Source organism: Mus musculus, chromosome 12 (assembly GCF_000001635.26).
Source record: "Mus musculus strain C57BL/6J chromosome 12, GRCm38.p6 C57BL/6J".
Classification (NCBI taxonomy): domain Eukaryota; kingdom Metazoa; phylum Chordata; class Mammalia; order Rodentia; family Muridae; genus Mus; species Mus musculus.
In genome coordinates, this window is record NC_000078.6 from 76,083,771 (window position 1) to 76,100,814 (window position 17,044).

Below are 17,044 nucleotides of genomic sequence, written 5' to 3' on the forward strand. Positions count from 1 at the left end.
AATCCTCACAGTGTGCATAGGACCCAGAACAAAGCAAATGGTTAAATGTGTATTGAAAGAAAACCACGAAAGAGAAACATTGGCTGTAAATCTGCAACTTCAAGCCTCTTCCCATGCTCTGGCTGCGAGCACGAGTATTGACTCCTGTATCTGAATCGTGTTCCCTGACAGCAGCAACGCCCATCTCCTACCCCCAGTCCATGTGTATCTGTGTGTGCAAGGTATGCGATAAGCCACAGAGGCCAGACTGTCGGGGTTGGAATCCTGCCCCTGCTAATGATCCAGGTGACTGAGCTGGTTATTTAGCCTGTGAGCCTTCATTTCCTCCTCTGTCCAATGGGAGGACAGCAGTACCATAGCACCCCTGTGCCAGCATCAGGGATAACAGTGACCACAGTGCCATAGCACCTGTCTGTCGGCATCATTGAGATGATGAACTGAGTCACTAGCATGTGAGAGCAGTTGTTAGCATATGAGATAAATCTTAGCAGTTCCACTTTAGTGCTATGGCTTATTAATGAGTTACAAAGTACATCCAATGTAGAATTTTTTTAAAGAACTATTTATTTATTTTATGTATATGAGTACACTGTCACTGTTTTCAGACACACCAGAAAAGGGCATCGGATCCCATTACAGATGGTTGTGAGCCATCATGTGGTTGCTGGGAATTGAACTCAGGACCTCTGGAAGAGCAGTCAGTGCTCTTAACCACTGAGCCATCTCTCCAGCCCCAATGTAGATATTTGAAAGGAATGGATTACACAGGAAGAGGCTGGCATAGCTAAGTATCCGTTTACAGCAAACACTTGAGAGCCGAGATCCTTTGGATTCATTTTTCTATCCTGAGATATCTGCATATTGAGATCTCTTGGGAAGCCACCGGCATTTCTTATATACATAGCTAAGGTCCTTAGTGTGCCTTCTGGTGTGAGGTCTGATGCGGAATTTTTCACTTGTAATGTGATGACAGCCCTCAGAAGTTGTAGATGTTTGAACATTACGATGCTTAGATTAGGGATGCTCAGTGTGTGTTGTATTTCCAGCCTTCACTGGTCTGCCTCGAGCACTCCATTGTGAATACAACAGTCCAAGGAAAGACAAGCAAATTGTTCCTCTCCTTCTCCAGGAGTTGTAGCATCCCTAACTTCTGGTTGGCAAAAGAAAGTATGGCTATACCTTGGCTTTTTGTTGTGTGGTAGCTCCCTTTGTATAGAAGGTGGTCTCCCCAGACCTCTTTTTGTTGAAATAAGAAAAAAGCTGTGATTCTTCTATTGGCCTGGACTTGGGTACTTACTTGATGGGAGCATAGTAAGGTGCCATCCTGGGAAGAGGAAGAGCAACAGGAGAGAGGGAGATGATGATAACGGAGCCTGAATGCTGGTTTCTACCCACAGGAAGTGGGCATGGCCAGGCCTCTTCTCCAGTAAGAGGTTTTTTGAATAGGGCAGCCTCTCATAGCTGTGAGGGCTCCTTGCACAGTCAGGGTGGTGAGATGAGGTGAGAAGGGCACGTTGCTAAAACCACAGAGACGAGAGTCCGCCTTGGGCTATAGCCGTATCCAGGCCTCGCCCGGATTCTGTTACTGCCTTTTCAATAAATCATCGCATGGCTTTGAAGGAGACTTTTTGTCTGCTGCAAGAATGCAGTTTGGAAAATATAGTTCCTTGAAACTGATCGTGCCCATGATTCCTGGGCACTTGTTCTCGTCAGAGAGTGTCCCAGATGGCTTTCATGCATACCTCCTTCCTGCCGCCCAGCCAATCCAGTGAAGGAGGGTATCACCGTTAGCCGCATTTTCTGCGGGAGGTTAATGAAGCCAGAACTCAAACCCCAAGCTGCCTGCAAGCTTTCCCCCCCTCATAGAGCTACTGAGAGTAAAACACTATTGTGAAGTCCAGAGCTGGAATTGTGGTGTCACGTGACCTCCTCAGCATATGGAAAGTTACACAGCTGAACATGTATTATATTCCAGTGGCTACTTGGTCTCATATCACCTGCAAGATGTTTAATTTTATAAATAATAAGGACATTTGGAGTCTGAGTCAAGTGTCTTGCAGGGCTGTTGATCTTGTAACTGGGTTGTGGATGGGACTTTCGCCCTGATCTGCTCCAAGGTTAAAGCCCATTCCTCTTATTGCTGAGGTTTGGGAGACCTCAGAAGCTTAAATTCATACAGTCGCTGCTAGCGCAGACAGAACTAGAAGGCTGTCCACAAGGAAGTCTTGATTGACTGTGACATATAAACTCAGTGACTCTTTGATCCACTTAAACAATAGCCTGGAGGTAGGGAACTCAGCTCAGTAGGTAGAGTAGTTTACCCAACTTGAAGTAAGCCCGGATTCCATGCCCAGCTCTGTGTGAACTAGAGCGGTCCTCTATGGATCTAATCCCAACACTACAAAGGTGATGGCCTGAGGCTCAGAAGTTCAAGAGCAACCTTGACAACACAAAAGGATCAAGGCCTTGCCTAAGCTACCAAAGACCCTACCTGAAAATAAAATGGGGAAGTTATTGGGCACATTTATTCTTAACAAGTATTTGTTTACAGCCGGTGTACAGCCATGAGGGAGGTACTGCCTAGCTACCTTTCTTTTCTGAAGAGTGGGGAGTGTCTCCCGCTGTGCTGTTAGCTTGCCCTAGCTCTCTCTCCAGGAGCGTGGGGGTTGGGTAGAGGGTGGTTATGGAAGAAGTGTTCCCAAGCAAGAGAGAGGCCAAAGAGGTCACACAAATTGCCCTGAGGTGTTAAACAGATTACGAGATTAAACTGGTTTGTCAGGGTAGAGAGCAGACTGTGGAAAGGTTCCAAGCATGAGAATCAGACCTGTCTTCAGAAATGGAACCAAAGGTGGTGAGTAGGGAGGCACAGAGGCCAGAGGAAGTTGTTTGGTTAAATAAACCTTGGTGGAGGTGCAGCGGACGGTGTGCTTCCTGTAAGCTGAGGTTAGCATCTCAGTTTCTCTTTCTAATTGCTGTCAGACAGCCGGGGATGCAGTTCTGACGGCATCTGCCTGCATGGGGATTGGTAAGTGGGAACTTTGAATGTAACCATTACGTCAGATCTCCGGGATAACCCAAATCGCCAAGATCCACAGTGCAAGTGTTCACTCTTGCTACTTTAGGACTCTCACGAGAGCCACTGATTGAATCGTTTCAGTTCAGTCTCTGTGTGGAGAATGACGGCTAGCCAGGCGAGGTGGCTCACACCTATAATCCCAGCATTCAGGAGGCAGGGGCAGGAGAAGGATCTGTGAGTTTCGGGCCGGTGTGCGCTACTTAGGGAGACCCGGTCTCAGATCGACAAAGATGGGTTTTGCTTCAGTAACTCGAATTTCCCTTGCAAGCATTAACATGAAATGCCAGTGAGCTCAAGCTACATTTGCCTCCTCAAACCTGCTGCATGCCCTGTCAAGCCGGAAGGGACCTGAGGTTGTCAGAGAGACGGCAAGCAGAACTCTGCTTGAGTGGCGTTTCCCTTCTGACTCAGAGATGCCCCATAACAAGCCCGCAAGGCAGACTCAACAGAGCACCAGCCCGTGCATTGAAGGGGCAGGGTTGCTGTGTGTTCTGTCCTTGTCCAGAGTCCATAAAGGGCATCAGGACCCAAGTAAGTGCCGAGTGAACTAGGTAGGCGACATCATTAGCCATCCAGGGAGGACCGCTGACGGCTGTTGCCTCGGGCACACCAATGACAGGAACTGGGCTGGAGTATTCATTGTGGAGCCCCAGAAAGCTGGTCAGGGTGTTAGGAGGAGTCCATGTGGGTCTGACAGGACTTTTGGCTTGACTGAGTCCCTGTGAAAAATCATGGGGACCAAGAGTATTGCAGAGTCTCCTACTCTGTGAACATGCCTACCTGGATCATGTGAGTTGTTCCTGTGATGAATTAAATCAATGCACGTGCTCTTCTGCTCATCAGCATTCGAACCGGCCCGTGCTTCTCACTGCTAATGACTGCTTCTCTCCTCCATTGCATTCAGGGTGAAGAAGCTGAAGGAGACGTTTGCTTTCATTCAGCAGTTAGACAAAAACATGAGCAACCTTCGTACCTGGTTGGCTCGCATTGAGTCTGAGCTCTCCAAGCCTGTTGTCTACGACGTCTGCGATAACCAGGAGATCCAGAAGAGGCTTGCTGAGCAGCAGGTAAGTGACAGGAAGGCGTGCTGGGAGGAAGGGTGGCACCATGGGAGGCCAAGCCAGGCCTGCCCTCCTCTGCCTTGCGTCCAGCCTGCTCATGTATCTGTTTTCCCCAGAGGAAGCGGATACCTGCCTGTGTCTCTGCCTCATGTATGAGACAGCCATCTCTGAGTGCCCCTTCCCTTTTACATAGCCCTTTTGGAAATAGTTCAAGTAATGTTAAAGATGCAAACCTTACTTTCGATGGTCAGTTGGGTTTATTATTTTTGTCTGTTGCGTTTAACATCTCTGTGAAAGGGAATGAGTTAGGGGTATATTTTCTCTTTTGGAGTGAGATATAACCCAGACTGACTTGAAACTCTCAGCCTTCCCCCTTATTGTACTGACATCAACTTGATACACCCGAGAAGAGAGAGAGCCTCGCTTGAGGAATTGCCTCAGAAGAGTAGACTCTAGAGATCAAGGTAGCCTCAGACCTGCCCCTCTCTCCTGGCACTCAAACCGGTGTCTTTCATATGTTAGGCAAGTGCTCAATCAAGACCAGAAGGGAATACCCCAGTTTTATTTGTGTGTGTGTGTCACATGTGCCTTTGAGGGAGGGAGATCTCATTTTACCCAGACTGTCCTCAAACTAGCGATATAGCTCAGGGTGACCTTGAACTTCTCTTCCTTCTACTTCCACCTCCTGTGTGCTGGGATTTATAAGTGTGTGCCACCATGCCTTTCTCAGAAGACACCCTTTCATGATAAATTATCTCGAGTCAGGCCTATCTTTTTATTGGTTTAATTGTTTTGTTGTTGTTTGCTTTTTGCTTTTCAAGACAGGGTTTCTCTGTGTAGCCCTGATGGTCCTACAACTCACTTTGTAGACCAAGCTGGCTTCAAACTCACAGAGATCCACCTGCCTCTGCCTGAGTGCTGGAATTAAAGCATGTGCCAGCACTGCCTTACCTTTATTGATTTAAAAGTAACATTTTGGGAGACATTTAAAAAAAAACAAATATTTGACCTTTACAATTTTTTTAATAAAACCTGAAACCACTTTTTAAAGGTTTTCTTTTTATTATTTTAATTATGCCTTGCTATATTCTCATGAGAATAAACAGACATCAGAGGTATTGAATCCTTCTCTCTCTCTCTCTCTCTTTTTTTTAAATAAAAATTCAAATCTCACTACCTGGCCTAGAACTTACTTATAGACTAGACTGATCTCTAGCTCACAGAGATCTGCCTCCTTCTGCCTCCGTAGTATTAGGATTGAAGGAGGCCACCAACGTGCCCAGCTGAACATGTCTTTTTATTGAGGTTATCTAGATCTGTTGTTTTCAACCCGAAGGTCTAGATCCCTTTGGGGGTCAAATAACCTTTTCATAGGGGTGACAGGGAAATTAGACATCCTATATCTAGTATCAGATGCTTACATTACGATTCATAATGGTAGCAAAGTTACAATTGTGAAGTAGCAATAAAAATAGTTGTATGGTTGGGGGTGACCACAATGTGAGGAACTGTATTAAAGGGTCACGGCATTAGGAAGGCTGAGGGCCACTACTCTAGAGACTATCTTTGCTTTGGTGCATAGGAGATAGCCCTGAGAATCGTATAATTTCAGTGGGCATCACAGAGATCTGAGTGTACATCTCAGAGGAGACCCAGCTGCAGGAACACTCAGCTTCATTTGCCAATTTGACTTTCTAGCATGAATTTCTTTGGGCAGTCTCTCAATAGACAAGGCCTTGTCAATACCTGCCCCCTGCATGGTGGGTTAATTCAAGCGAATGTGGATGCTGGCAATATCTTTACTCTTAAAGAATGAGGCTGAATTTGGCTGGGCCTGAAAACTGTCTTCACATTTCATAAATCCAAAGTGGGATACTTTGCCACTAAATGGCAGAGAATTTACTCCTCAAGCCATAAAATCTGAAACTGCCGCTCTCTTGGCCGCCTTTGTCCCCATACTGAAGTGGTATGTAATTTCAATCTGGCCAGTGTGACAGCTTCCTCTTTGTAGAGTTTGAGGTCACCACAAATGGAATCTTTGTCCTTTATGATTACTAAGAATGTTGGCCAAGTTGGTATAGGGAACTAGCATCGCTATGAAGAAGTTGATATATTAATTTCCTATTATTGTAACGAAGTTCCATAAATTCAGCAACTTAAAAATCACAAACTTGTTATCTTAATTCTAACAGGGCATCAAAGGGGCTGCCGCCTTTTCTGGAGGCACTAGACCAGTGGTTCTTATCCTTCCTAATACTAAGACCCTTTAATACAGTTCCTCACGGTGTGGTGACCCCAACCATAAAACTGTTTCATTGCTACTTCATAGCTGCAATTTTGCTAATTTTATGAATCATAATGTAAATATGTGATATGAGACCCCTCCCTCAAGGGTCACGATGCACGGGTTGAGAAACACTGATCTGGAGTGCTACTTCATAGCTGCAATTTTGCTAATTTTATGAATCATAATGTAAATATGTGATATGAGACCCCTCCCTCAAGGGTCACGATGCACGGGTTGAGAAACACTGATCTGGAGTGCAGTCTTTGATTCCATGGACCGTTCTCCATGGGTGTGTCCTTTCAATAACTCATCCACTAGTTATGGCCTCATGCAGATATCAGGAGAATGTTCATATTCTAAGGCCACATGGCTGGCAATTTTAAAACAGTCAATCTCCTTTACTATGTACCTTAGTCACTGTTCTGTTCCTATGAAGAGATCATGACCAAGGCAGCTCTTATAAAAGAAAACATTTAATTGGGGATGCTTTAATTAAGATGTTTAGCCCATTATCATGGCAGAGAGCATGGCAGTAAGAAGGTGTGGTGCTGGAAAGGTAGCTTAGAGCTATATCCTGAGACACACACACACACACACACACACACACACACACACACACATACATCTGGGCTGCCTGGCATGGGCTTTTGAAACCTCAAAGCCCACCCCCAGTGACACAGTTCCTCTGATGAGGCCACACCTCCTAGTCCTCTAATCCTTTCAAATAGTGCCAGTCTCTGGCGGCCATTTTCATTCAAACCATCATACAGTGTAACCTAACATAGCCCTGATTCTGGGACTGGGATCTGGACATCCTTGAGGGCAGAAAAGGCCCTACTCCGCCTACTGCAGAGGCACTAGGCAATTGTTAGTGCTTTTACTGAAAAGAGTGTCACTCTGTCTGTCACACTAAGTCCAGTAATATTCTGGAGACAGAATATTACTTCCCGGAAGTGTGGATAGGCCATTTCTGAAAACTTTGCTCACGTTTTAATCACAGATAATTACCCAAAGTTGTTTGACCTCTTCCCAAAATAAGTTGAGATCACTTAATCACTTAATCCTGTCTTCTCAGAAGGCCTTAGCTTTTAGAGCTGTTGCGGTCCCTGCTGTCCCTCCATCCTCTTAGTGAAACAACCTTGGAGAGGTGGTGAAAGAAGGGTTCAGGCCAGTGGTTCTCAACCTGTGGGTCTCGACCCCTTTGAGGTCACATATCAGACATTTGCATTTCGATTCAGATAATTACAATTCATAACACTAGCAAGATTACAGTTATGAAATAGCAACAAAAATAAGTTTATGGTTGGGGGTCACTGCCACATGAGGGACTGTATTAAAGGGTCACAGCATTAGAAAAGTTGAGAACCCACTGGGTTAGGTCCCCCGAGTCTTATCACTTACTCCTCATGATGGGAGAAAGGCTTTCCTGTTGGTTTATTGCTGTTTCTCAAGATTCTGAAATGTAAGGCTTCTTCAGACTTGGGCCCTGGTAGGTATTACTGATGTGATGATGAGGGTAGTGGTGGTGATGATGATGATGTTGCAAATGTCACTGGTTCAGCATTTATATGGACTACCTTTTAAGAGACAGTCCACTTTCCTTTATATTGTACGAGGTACTAGTTCATACTATATCATTACTCAGCTCTTTTATGATGTTTCAAAGAAGATATGGAACCTTTAGATGAAGGTTGTTGTTAAAATCTTGGACCTTTTTAAAAACCCAAATGAAGGTGGTCTTTTATAAAGTGTTTCAGAGCTCATTTGTTCCTAGCACTTGCCTTGCATAGTCTGTTCTCTTTAGCCATCTTATTCCGCACAAGATGGGTTAAGAGTGTAAGATAGGGGCTGGAGAGAAGGCTCAGTGGCAAAAAGCACTGGCTGCTCTTCCGAAGCACCCAGGTCCAAATCCCAGAACCCATGTGTAACTACTGTTCAAGGGATCCACGTCCCTCTTCTGGCCACCATAGGCAGCAGGCACACACAAGATACATAGACATAGGACATGTAGCTTAGACACCCACATACTTAAGTTTTTTAGTTGGATATTAAAATGAATAATAATGTAAGACCATTGAAATGATTTTTTGTTTGTTTGTTTGTTTGTTTGTTTGTTTGTTTGTTTTTTTGAGACAGGGTTTCTCTGTATAGCCCAGGCTGTCCTGGAACTCACTTTGTAGACCAGGCTGGCCTCGAACTCAGAAATCCACCTGCCTCTGCCTCCCAAGAGTGCTGGGATTAAAGGCATGCTTGAAATGATTCTTAAAGTATATCACATTCATGTTTACAGGTAGGCTAGAATTTCTCTGAAACTTTCCAAACTATCCTAGCTAACTAGATCCAAATGGCATCATGGACATTTTTTAGTTAAAAGTGTCCCTATGCTGTTTCGATACCACTCTTTGGAGTGCTGATTTATTGCTTTCATAGCTAAAGAGAAGATGCATCAATGCCAGTGCATTTCTGAAAAGCTAGAGTGAACTAGTAAGAATTCTTAAAGATGGAATTCTACTTAAATGCAGTCGCTGTAAAAGCAGCCCTTGCATTGACCCTACAGAGACCCCGCCCCTGTAGTACACAAGGCCTTCTCCCTGACTACAGAACTTAAGAACTCCACCAACACACCTTGCCGCCCACGGCCAAGCAGGAATGTATGTCTGTGTATAAATACATAGTGTCTCGACTCTGGACTGAGACAGAGACTGCCTGGTGGAGAATGGAGAATGTGTGCAAGCATTTGTTCTCGCTATCTGAACACAGCATGCCCGGGCCTACATTTATCAGAAGAGATGTGAGAAATGCTAGGCCCGTGCAGTAGCCACACAGTAGCAGTACTCAAGTGACCTAGAATGACCCTTTACTGTCTTTCTGTGGACAGTGGCTACTGTTGACAAAATAATACTCTTGTGGCCTGATTTATAGCCTTAATGTACTCAACAGTGGTACGTGTGAAATGTAAACTTTCAGAAACAGACATATCAATGAAACAACTAAAATAGAATTGAACTTTGCTCCTTCGTGGTGTGATTTAGGTATCAGGACGCATGGGGCAGCCTCACGGCACTTATCACAGAATCTGGATGATAGGAAAGACTTCTCAACACTCTCTCTCTCTCTCTCTCTCTCTCTCTCCCCCCCTGCCCCAAGCCCACCCGCACCTACAGTAGTACATAGGGTGGGAAGGAGTCTCTTGATAATGAAAAAGCTGTTTCTTTTTAAAGAAAATTTCCAGACTGGGTATGTTGGCACATGCCTGTCATTCTAGCACTTAGCCAGGGTGGGGGTGATCCTTCTGAGAGAGAGAAGGATCAAAAGTTCAAGGCCATCTTCTTAGGCTCTATAGATGAGGAGGGGAGAGCAGAATCCAATGATCCATCTTTTTCCTACGGTCATGAACTATCTATCTCTTTATATGTATTTATTTATTTATTTATTTATTTATTTTTATCTAATCAAGGGATAGGACTCCAGAGGCCTTCCACACTCCCCAAGCCACAGTCTCAGCTGTACCCCATGGGTTAGAAGCCTCAACATTCTCCCCCAGGGTTCAGGAAGTCCTCATCAGATGGGCTCATAAGGAGGCTGTCCACTCCTGTGCCTGCAGCTGCCAGGGGTGTGCAGGCTCAGCATAAGAGTCTTTATAGATATGAGAGTCACGTGACCCACTAAAGGTCAAAGTCTGTCATTTTGAGTTCCTATTAAACAAGACTGTTTTCCAAAGAAGATCTCCCCCAAATCAAGTCGTTACTGGGAACCTCTGGAATTGGATGGTTTGGATTAAACCCTGGGTATACACAAAGCTGCCGGACAGTAGCATCAGCCAGCAGTGCCATCTGTCAGCGTATGGTGGGCACCCCCCTTTCCCAGTACACTAATTTAGTATGCTAGCATAATTGCACAGTTCCTGATAGATGTAGGTTGACCAGGTGTCCATAGCACAGGGCTACATGAAGATAACAGGCTCAGAGTACTTGAATCCCCAGATACCTGTGGATTAGGAGGGAGCAATGAGCAGGGATGCTTTGATACCAGCCCTCCCTCCACTACTCAGATCTCAAGCGCTTTTGTGCTATCTTGTAACCGTAGGATCTGCAGCGAGATATCGAACAACACAGTGCAGGGGTGGAGTCTGTGTTTAATATCTGTGACGTCCTTCTGCATGACTCTGATGCCTGTGCCAATGAAACGGAGTGTGACTCAATCCAGCAGACCACCAGGAGCCTGGACAGGCGCTGGAGGAACATTTGTGCCATGTCAATGGAGCGACGCATGAAGTAAGCAGACCGCTGGCCTCAAACCTGGCCAGCCTCTCACACATGCCGCAGCCACAGGAACTATGCTCTGTTCAGGTCACTGAGAAATCTACCAAGAAGCAGCTCAGTGGGTAGAGTATTTGCCTTGCAGAGATGAGGCTCTGCATTTAAATCCCAACACAGTGTCCCTGTCATCTCAGCCCTTAAGAGGTAGAGGCAAAAGGATGGAGAGTTCAGGGCCAGCCTAGGTTACAAAGGTCCCAATTTTTAAAGAAAGGAAAATCAAGAATTGGCAGAGAAGGCCTAGGAGGGGGAGCAAGGAAACAGCAGGCAGGCAGCTCCAACTCTTGCCCAAGCCCTGGATCCAGGATTTTCAAGGTGCCTAAGTCCTTCAGAAGAATTGGGTTTAGGCCAAGAGCAACAACATCCTTAGCTATTTCCTGGGAAGGGATGACGGGGTGTCTCCCTAAACAGTTTAAGTAAAAGACTGCAAAATGGGCCCTATTAAGGGACACTTAGAACTCCAAAATGGGGAAACTATGCTAGGAGTGGACGGGGCAGTTGTGCTAACTTCCTGCCCTCTACTCCTGTCAGAATCGAGGAGACCTGGCGGCTTTGGCAGAAATTTTTAGATGACTATTCTCGCTTCGAGGACTGGCTCAAGTCGGCCGAGAGGACAGCGGCCTGCCCTAATTCCTCCGAGGTGTTGTATACAAATGCCAAAGAGGAGCTGAAACGGTTTGAGGTGAGCCTTTCCCATCCCCGTCTCTCACCACAAGCCATGCCTGCTGTGGCTCAGAAGCTAAGTGACTTTGCATGGCCAGATGTTCCCAACACAGTCACTGCCACCAGGCGCTAGGACAGCTTTGCCAGAAACATCCATTGTACACCAGCACCTGTGCTTTGCCGGTCTCGCAGACGTGGGATGTGGGGTTCTTACTGCCTGGGCAGCAGCCATGTGAAGCAAGCCACTTGGGGTTGGCAAAGTGGGGGGTTGTTTCCAGCCCTTTGCCCGTGGGTGCTGACCTCCACTTCCTGCCACAGGCCTTTCAGCGGCAGATTCACGAACGACTGACACAGCTGGAGCTCATCAACAAGCAGTACCGGCGGCTGGCTCGAGAGAACCGCACCGACACAGCCAGCAAGCTGAAGCAGATGGTGCACGAGGGCAACCAGCGCTGGGACAATCTGCAGAAGCGGGTCACAGCCATCCTGCGGAGACTCAGGGTAACCTGCCTGCGGCCCCCCGGGGTGCTGTGGCAGATAGTCAGCGAGAGGCTGATATGTGATATGCTGTGGGTAGGCTGGCAGCACGGCAGCAGGTAGATTTCACGGAAAGCCTGTGTTCTCTTAACATTCTTCCCACACAAAGGAGCCCGTGGCTGCCAACGTTCATTTTTAAAGAGGGATTTGCATAGGTCTTCTCAGGCAAAGCCTGCTTGTGTGAGCTGTGTTACCAAAACACATCTTTCTTTACAACATCTGTAACTCAACAGTGTAGGTGTTAGCACTGGGACTGCCCACAGAGTCCGGGGAACTGCTTTCCTGGGCCAGGGCAAGCACACATGCATGTCTGCAAAGAGCCTTGGCTTGCCCATCTGTTTTTATCAGCCCCGCATCAGAAATATGGATAAAACACAGAAGTATGTACCTACTCTGTTGTGTGAGGTGTTAGGACAGTAACTGTCTGAGGTTTAGAGCACACTGATTAACCTCAAAGCAGTCTAGGAAGATGAGAACCTAGACTTTTTGTTTTTATTTTTTAGCCCTCCTCAAAGAAGTGGTAACTTGGGAGGCCTTTTTATCATTGGAGAGAGTGATTATGTTTGACACGTTCATAATTACTGGATAGTAAATGGGGCAGTCACACTTAAGCCCTGTGTGTCCCCTTTAAATGACCATGTGTCTGCGTTAAAAGAACGAGACTCACCATGTAACCCAGACTGGCCTAGAACTCATACTCCTCCTGCCTCAGTCTTCTAGCTGCTAGGATTACGAGCGTGTGCCAACATTCCCACCCAGATGGGCACCTTCCTGTCTTGAAGCTGCTCAACCCTCTTTCATGGGAAAAAGCCACTGCAGACCAATAAGAAAGGCCGGGCCCCTGGGCTGCTGCCCCCATCCTGTGGACAAGGAGAGCCACTACTTTAGACTAGAAAACCCAGAATTTCACATTCCTCAAAGGACCTAAGCAAATATATTGCATATTACCAAGTCTTTGAATTCTCTGAGGTGGAAGCCAAGGACCCTAGTATTTGGGGGGCAGGGCACCACACAGCCAAGACAAGACCCCAGGCTCCTAATGCAGTGCTGAGGCTTCCAGGATACCTCAGAGACAAGGTTCTGTCTGATAGCTCTGAGCACCCTCTCCTTGAGCCAAACATGACCGTGGAGTACAAGCATGGTCTTTCTTCCTTCACAGTACTTCACCAACCAGAGGGAAGAGTTTGAGGGCACCAGGGAGAGCATTCTGGTTTGGCTCACAGAAATGGACCTGCAGCTGACCAACGTAGAACACTTCTCAGAGAGTGACGCTGAGGACAAGATGCGCCAACTGAACGTGAGTGCTGCTGCTTCAGCATCTGTAAAAAGGTGCCTCTGTAGAAGAGAGCCGGCCAAGTGCCAGTTTTAGCTGGTACTCAAAGAATGTTCCAGAATTCTCCAGACAACAGGCTACACTTTACCTATGTACTTATATTGCTTATTCTGGGGACACTGGGCCTTTTAGTAAACTCATTCCGAGGACAAAGCTCATTTCAGGTTCCGGGCTGCACTTGCTCAGCTGCCGTTTCTCCGGTACCTGCAGGGCCGGCTCAGTGTCACTGTGGGGCCAGGAACAGACACACCTCTGCTCTCATGGCTATAGATGACTGTTTATAGTCAGTTTGGAAGTTCTGTTTTGTGATGAGATTATAGCCATGCACCATGTTTTCAGGCTCACACACAGTCTTCCCTCAGTCGTTCTCTCCTTAGTTAGAAAACACCCACAAATGAAAACCCACTGCCTCTCAATACAACAGGCACTCATTGTTGTCACTGTGTCCACCAAGGCCGACGCCCATCAGCCAGAAATATTCTGTTCCCACCAAGTGTCAAGAAGATGAATTCTCTCCCCACCATACTCAAAATGATGAATATCCATCTTGGTCAAATTTACAATTCTTTAATTGGAAAAAAAAAGTATAAAATTATTTCAAATTGATTGCCACTGTCACTTCCTTAAAAACAGATGCTGCTGTACCAAGTGCAAATCAGAAAGGGAAAAGGGACAAGACCATAATGACATCTAATGCCACCCCCGATCCCCCCATATGGTCCTATCATATGGAACAAACTTATATTGCTTATTCCGGGGACACTGGGCCTTTTAGTAAACAGCTCGTTTTGAGGACAAAGCTCACTAAACACAAAGCTCTCTATCTCACCTTCCAAACAGGGCTTCCAACAGGAGATCACACTGAACACCAACAAGATCGACCAGCTCATCGTGTTTGGGGAGCAGCTCATTCAGAAGAGTGAGCCCCTCGACGCCGTCCTGATCGAGGACGAGCTAGAGGAGCTGCACCGCTACTGTCAGGAGGTGTTCGGCAGAGTGTCTCGCTTCCACCGCCGCCTGACCTCCCACACCCCGGTAAGGACCCACCGACCAGGGCTCCCAGCTGCTCAGTGAGAACATCGAACTGGATGTTTGAAGGGTCAGGATGGTTACCTTGTACTGGACCCATGATTTACTTATGGCTAAAAAGAAGGGCTCCATTCAATTGTGGTCCAGGGAAGCAGTTCTCTTTCCCCTTGGAGTTCTCCCCATCCAATCATGGCAGATTTGCGCTAGATTGGTATTGAGTCTTGCTTGCCCCAGCTCAGCCATCTTTGCGTGAACCCAGTGGCTGTGTGTGGAGTTATGTGTTAAGGATTTCGTTTTGTTGGGGTTTTTTTTATCTTTTAGTTTATAGTTTCTACATATGAGTGCAGGTGCCTCTGTGCATGTGACAGAACTTTTCCTGAGCCACACATGTCTATTCACCTTACATAGGGAGCCCACAATACAGAGACCATCGAAGTCCAGCTTGGTGAATCAATGAGTTTTATAGGGGTTACCTATAGGAATATAGGTGAGGAGTTTCTTATAGGAGCAGAAATGGCGCAAAGACAGCTGCATCCCCAAAGCCAATCCCAGCATGGGTGACAGGTCACAAAAGCTGGGAACCCGGAGCACACTGCACATCCTGCAGGCAGCTCACCAGGTTGGAAAATGTCCTTTCCAGGTGACTCTGGTCTAAACCTCTTCCAGGCAGCTGATTTCTGCTCCTTCTAGACAGTTGCTCTGGCCTCAAGAACCGTCTTTACAGCTTGGCTTGTCTGAGTCTCCTTTGCAGAGTCTCAGCTTGCTTCCATCTGACGGGGACTCAGCTTGTATTGCTTACTCTGAAAGGAAGGGGCCTAGTGAAGAGGGTTCCAACTTGTTCACTACTGTGTAGTGTACATCATATGCTGTATATAGCTGGCCAATGACTATACAGGAATCCTGCCTCTAATAGGAGTGCTGAGATTTGAGCCACTCAGAATACTATGCCCTGTTTCCACTTGGGTTTTGAGGATTCAACTTCAAGTCCTCACCAATGTATAAGAAAGGCTACCCCTCAACCCCCAGCCATCTTACCACACTAGAAATGCCAGTGCTGGCTGTTTTCAGAATTGCCTGACAGGCAGACTTCCAAAGCTCTTTGCCACTGCAGTAGCTTTTCAACTAGCTCACCCTAAAGCCTGGGTCTTCCCATTTAGGGCTTAGATGATGAGAAGGAGGCGTCTGAGAATGAGACGGACATAGAAGACCCCAGGGAGATCCAGGCTGACTCTTGGCGTAAGAGGAGAGAGAGCGAGGAGCCCACATCTCCCCAGTCACTGTGTCACCTTGTGCCTCCGGCTCTGGGACATGAGCGGTCTGGCTGTGAGACCCCCGTCAGTGTGGACTCTATCCCTCTGGAGTGGGATCACACAGGTGACGTGGGGGGATCCTCTTCTCATGAAGACGACGAGGAGGGCCCATTCTACAGCGCACTGTCAGGTAAAGGTGGCTTCCCAGGGCCTGTGAACTTGACCCATTTGGCTGTATTTCTAGCACCATAGCGACACAGCAATTTCTCAGTGATTCAGAGTCCAGCATGTGGCTGGTGCAGGCCTGTGGCTTTCTGGCCTCTGCCCTGCTCACCTTTGGCCTCAACTGAGAATTAGCTTGCTCCTGTTATAGGTGGGACGACATCCACATGCTGACTTTAGGGCTGGTCGCTGATTATTCCAGCCAATGGGAGACTCATCGATTGATTTTTCTGCAGCATTTATCAAAGCATATCAGTACATTGAGTGTGGCCCTTCTTGCCACGTGTGCCCCTAACCCATCACTATTATGAACAGGAGTTGATGGGGGGAAATCCTTCTGGTTTTTAAAATTCTTTTATTGATAAAGATAGGAAGCAGCTAACTTCCTCCTCCCACAGTGGCAGTGGCTCTGCTATGTCGACTTAGTACCTGGGCATTACTCCGCAGGCCTCCAGGGAGGACAATGACGTTATTCTTTTTCAGATGTAGAAATCCCTGAAAATCCTGAGGCTTATCTTAAAATGACCACAAAATCTTTGCAAGCATCTTCTGGTAGGCCCCTGCCCGTGCATGTGTCTCAACATGGCCGCATCCCATGGCACACACTGCATCCTAAACCTTGCTCCCGCGTCATGTCTGACCTGTGCCTCTGTGGACACCATGCGCCTTGGTCCTCGTGTCATGGTGTATTTACACTGCTGTACTCACCCTTACCTGCGTGCTCCCTACATACCAGAGTGCTCTCAACACCCTCCACCCACCCACCCACCCATCCATCCACCCACCCACTTCCAGGCTGGCAGAAAGAACCATTGTCGTGGTGCCTTTGTTGTTTTGTTTTTTGCTTCGGTGTGGGCCAAGCTTTCTTCATGGTGGCTTGGTTTCAGACTATTTCCTTGCTTCCGGTGATTTCCTAAGATGGATAGCTGGGGTTAGAAGGGACCATTGCCTTTGCCACGGCAGAAGAAACCTTCCTTCCATTTGCCACTCGAGTCCTACACCCAACCTTCAGTGGCAGCGGAGGGCTATCTGCGGCTGTTTGGTCCCTAAGTCCATCTTCCCAGTCACTCTTGCCCTTCCCGCTCAGAGGCCTCCCACCCTCTTGCCCCTCCCCCAAGACCTAACCTTACTGCCTAGCATCCCCACAACTCCAGACACCAGCTCCATCCAGAATGCCGCTCATCCCGCAGCCAATCATATGTCCGTTGTGCTCCGCTGTGGTCCTATCTCGTGAAGGTGCCATGTCGCTCAGTTGCATGACTCATTTCAT

General features: G+C 47.1%; 1 protein-coding gene across 1 annotated transcript in view; it reads left to right on the forward strand.

The window, feature by feature from the left end:
- Positions 1-17,044, forward strand: part of Syne2 (spectrin repeat containing, nuclear envelope 2) — a 292,611-nt gene that overhangs the window by 265,453 nt on the left and 10,114 nt on the right. The window contains exons 100-106 of the mRNA NM_001005510.2: positions 3,981-4,143; positions 10,511-10,698; positions 11,272-11,422; positions 11,722-11,904; positions 13,100-13,237; positions 14,114-14,308; positions 15,460-15,742. Of these exons, the coding sequence (NP_001005510.2) occupies positions 3,981-4,143; positions 10,511-10,698; positions 11,272-11,422; positions 11,722-11,904; positions 13,100-13,237; positions 14,114-14,308; positions 15,460-15,742 (1,301 nt within the window). The remainder of the gene's footprint in view (positions 1-3,980; positions 4,144-10,510; positions 10,699-11,271; positions 11,423-11,721; positions 11,905-13,099; positions 13,238-14,113; positions 14,309-15,459; positions 15,743-17,044) is intronic.